At 52.6% G+C, this 4,042-nt stretch overlaps 1 protein-coding gene across 1 annotated transcript in view; it reads left to right on the top strand.

Annotated features, from left to right (window-relative positions):
• Window positions 1-4,042, top strand: part of xdh (xanthine dehydrogenase) — a 22,949-nt gene extending 18,907 nt beyond the window's left edge. The window contains exons 22-25 of the mRNA XM_053314537.1: window positions 1-118; window positions 280-367; window positions 1,166-1,252; window positions 3,681-4,042. The exon at window positions 1-118 is cut by the window's left edge and continues 16 nt beyond it. Of these exons, the coding sequence (XP_053170512.1) occupies window positions 1-118; window positions 280-367; window positions 1,166-1,252; window positions 3,681-4,022 (635 nt within the window). The 3' untranslated portion in view covers window positions 4,023-4,042. The remainder of the gene's footprint in view (window positions 119-279; window positions 368-1,165; window positions 1,253-3,680) is intronic.

The raw sequence follows: 4,042 nt of genomic DNA, 5'->3' as shown, positions 1-4,042 counted from the left end.
CGTTGGGCGTCCCCGCTAACAGAGTGGTGGTGCGGGTGAAGAGGATGGGCGGAGGCTTCGGGGGGAAGGAGAGCCGGACCACCGTCCTGTCCACCGTGGTTGCCGTGGCAGCAAACAAGTAAACCTGTCAATCACTTCAGTCGGCCTCACTCTGATGGTTAAAGTCTGAGTCTGAAGGTTCCTGATGTGTGTGTGTGTGTGTGTGTGTGTGTGTGTGTGTGTGTGTGTGTGTGTGTGTGTGTGTGTGTGTGTGTGTGTGTGTGTGTGTTTCCTCGTCAGGCTGAACCGGCCGGTCAGGTGCATGCTGGACAGAGACGAAGACATGTTGATCACCGGAGGACGACACCCTTTCTACGGGAAATACAAAGTAAGACCACTTCCTGTTATTGATCCACTTCCTGTTAGTGATCCACTTCCTGTTACTACTCTGTGTTTCAGTCTGGTTGTATATAGCATTAGCACCTTTGTGTTGTCCTCCTGGGTCAAATTGACCCCGTCTATTGACTGTTGCCTCCTTCCTTCCTTCCTTCCTTCCTTCCTTCCTTCATATCTTCCTTCCTTCCATCTGTCCTTCCTCCCTTCCCTCTTTTCCTCTGTCCTTCTTTCCTTCCTTGCTCCCTCCTTCCTCTTTTCCTGTCTCCGTCATTCCTTCTTTCCTTTCCTCCCTTCCTTCCTCACCCCCTCCTTTCCTTCCTCCTTTCTTTCTTTCCTTCCTTCCTTCCTTCCTTCCTTCCTTCCTTCCTTTCCTTCATTCCTCCTTCCTTTCCTTCTTTCATTCCTCCCTCCTTTCCTTCTTTCTTCCTCCCTTCCTCCCTTCCTTCTTTCTTCCTCACCCCCTCCTTTCCTTCATTCCTTCCTCCCTTCCTTCCTTCAGCCTTCCTTTCCTTCCTCACCTCTTCCTTCCTTCCTTCCTTCCTTCAGCCTTCCTTTCCTTCCTTCTTCCTCCCTTCCTTCTTTCTTCCTCACCCCCTCCTTTCCTTCCTTCTTCCTCCTTTCCTTCAGCACTCCTTTCCTTCCTTCCTTCTTTCCTCCTTTCTTTCCTTCATTTCCTTCCTTCATTCCTCCCACCTTTCCTTCCTTCCTCCCTTCCTTCCTTGACTCGAGGACAACAGGAGGGTTAATATCACCTACCTTTGAATCTCTTCTTCTTCTTCTCTTCTTCCAGGTGGGTTTCATGAACAGTGGGAAGGTTGTAGCGTTGGACGTGTCGTACTACAGCAACACAGGAAACTCCATGGACCTCTCTCTGTCTGTGAGTATTGTCGCTAACCGCTAACCGCTAACCCTTCCTCTCTGACTCCTGATGATGTCACTTCCTGTGTGCGTCCGTACAGATCATGGAGCACTTCGTTCCACATGGACAACTCGTACAATGTGGCCTTCCTCCTTTCATTCCTCCCTTCCTTCCTCCCTCCTTTCCTTCCTTCTTCCTCCCTTCCTTCAGCCCTCCTTTCCTTCCTCCTTTCCTTCCTTCCCTCCTTCCTTCCCCCCTCCTTTCCTTCATTCCTCCCTCCTTTCCTTCTTTCTTCCTCCCTTCCTTCCTTCCTCCCTTCTTTTCTTCCTCCTTTCCTTCCTTCCCTTCCTTCCTCCCTTCCTTCCTCCCTTCTTTCCTTCCTCCCTCCTTTCCTTCCTTCTTTCCTTTTTCCTTCCTTCCTCCCTTCCTTCAGCCCTCCTTTCCTTCCTCCTTTCCTTCCTTCCCTCCTTCCTTCCCCCCTCCTTTCCTTCATTCCTCCATCCTTTCCTTCTTTCTTCCTCCCTTCCTTCCTCCCTTCTTTTCTTCCTCCTTTCCTTCCCTCCCTTCCTTCCTCCCTTCTTTCCTTCCCCCCTCCTTTCCTTCCTTCCCTCCTTCCTTCCCCCCTCCTTTCATTCCTCCCACCTCTCCTCCCTCCTTTCCTTCCTTCTTCCTCCCTTCATTCAGCCTTCCTTCCCCCCTCCTTTCCTTCCTTCCCTCCTTCCTTCCCTCCTTCCTTCCTCCCTCCTTTCCTTCATTCCCCCCTCCTTCCTTTCCTTCCTCCTTTCCTTCCTTCTTCCTCCCTTCCTTCAGCCCTCCTTTCCTTCCTCCTTTCTTTCCCCCCTCCTTTCCTTCATTCCTCCCTTCTTTCCTTCCTTCTTCCTTCCTTTCCTTCCTCCCTTCCTTCAGCCCTCCTTTCCTTCCTCCTTTCTTTCCCCCCTCCTTTCCTTCATTCCTCCCTTCTTTCCTTCCTTCTTCCTTCCTTTCCTTCCTCCCTTCCTTCAGCCCTCCTTTCCTTCCTCCTTTCCTTCCTTCCCTCCTTCCTTCCCCCTTCCTTTCCTCCACTCCTCCCACCTTTCCTTCAGTCCTCCTCTCCTAACCGCTAACCCTTCCTCTCTGACTCCTGATGATGTCACTTCCTGTGTGCGTCCGTACAGATAATGGAGCGCGCTCTGTTCCACATGGACAACTCGTACAACGTGGCCTTCCTCCTTTCATTCCTCCCACCTTTCCTCCCTCCTTTCCTTCCTTCTTCCTCCCTTCCTTCAGCCCTCCTTTCCTTCCTCCTTTCCTTCCTTCCCTCCTTCCTTCCCCCCTCGTTTCCTTCATTCTTTCCTTCCTCCTTTTCTTCCTTCCCTTCCTTCCTCCCTTCCTTCCTCCCTTCTTTCCTTCCTTCTTTCCTTCTTCCTTCCTTCCTTCCTTCCTTCCTTCCTCCCTTCTTTCCATCTGTCCTTCCTCCCTCTCTCCTTCTCTCTTTCTTTCCTTCATTCCTCCCACCTTTCCCTTCAGCCCTCCTTTCCTAACTGCTAACCGCTAACCCTTCCTCTATCACGGGACTCTCTCTGATGTCACTTCCTGTGTGCGTCCGTACAGATCATGGAGCGCGCTCTGTTCCACATGGACAACTCGTACAACGTGGCCTTCCTCCTTTCATTCCTCCCTTCCTTCCTCCCTCCTTTCCTTCCTTCTTCCTCCCTTCCTTCAGCCCTCCTTTCCTTCCTCCTTTCCTTCCTTCCCTCCTTCCTTCCCCCCTCCTTTCCTTCATTCTTTCCTTCCTCCTTTTCTTCCTTCCCTTCCTTCCTCCCTTCTTTCCTTCCTTCTTTCCTTCTTCCTTCCTTCCTTCCTTCCTTCCTTCCTTCCTCCCTTCTTTCCATCTGTCCTTCCTCCCTCTCTCCTTCTCTCTTTCTTTCCTTCATTCCTCCCACCTTTCCCTTCAGCCCTCCTTTCCTAACTGCTAACCGCTAACCCTTCCTCTATCACGGGACTCTCTCTGATGTCACTTCCTGTGTGCGTCCGTACAGATCATGGAGCGCGCTCTGTTCCACATGGACAACTCGTACAACGTGGCCTTCCTCCTTTCATTCCTCCCTTCCTTCCTCCCTCCTTTCCTTCCTTCTTCCTCCCTTCCTTCAGCCCTCCTTTCCTTCCTCCTTTCCTTCCTTCCCTCCTTCCTTCCCCCCTCCTTTCCTTCATTCTTTCCTTCCTCCTTTTCTTCCTTCCCTTCCTTCCTCCCTTCTTTCCTTCCTTCTTTCCTTCTTCCTTCCTTCCTTCCTTCCTTCCTTCCTTCCTCCCTTCTTTCCATCTGTCCTTCCTCCCTCTCTCCTTCTCTCTTTCTTTCCTTCATTCCTCCCACCTTTCCCTTCAGCCCTCCTTTCCTAACTGCTAACCGCTAACCCTTCCTCTATCACGGGACTCTCTCTGATGTCACTTCCTGTGTGCGTCCGTACAGATAATGGAGCGCGCTCTGTTCCACATGGACAACTCGTACAACGTGGCCAGCGTGCGCGGCCGCGGCTTCATGTGCCGCACCAACCTGCCGTCCAACACCGCCTTCAGGGGCTTCGGGGGTCCTCAGGGCATGATGATCGCTGAGAGCTGGATGACGGACGTGGCTCAGAGTCTGGGCCGGCCGGCGGAGGAAGTGCGTCGGCTCAACCTGTACGCCGAGGGAGACGCTACGCCCTTCAACCAGATCCTGGACCAGTTCACTCTGGACCGCTGCTGGGACGAGTGTCTGGCTCGCTCCCAGTACGAGGAGCGCCGAGCCGCCATACAGCTCTACAACAGGTAGGTTCCTTCCTTCCTTCCTTC

The sequence above is a fragment of the Scomber japonicus genome, chromosome 24, assembly GCF_027409825.1.
Source record: "Scomber japonicus isolate fScoJap1 chromosome 24, fScoJap1.pri, whole genome shotgun sequence".
Taxonomy (NCBI): Eukaryota; Metazoa; Chordata; class Actinopteri; order Scombriformes; family Scombridae; genus Scomber; species Scomber japonicus.
This window is presented reverse-complemented; position numbering and strand designations above follow the sequence as displayed.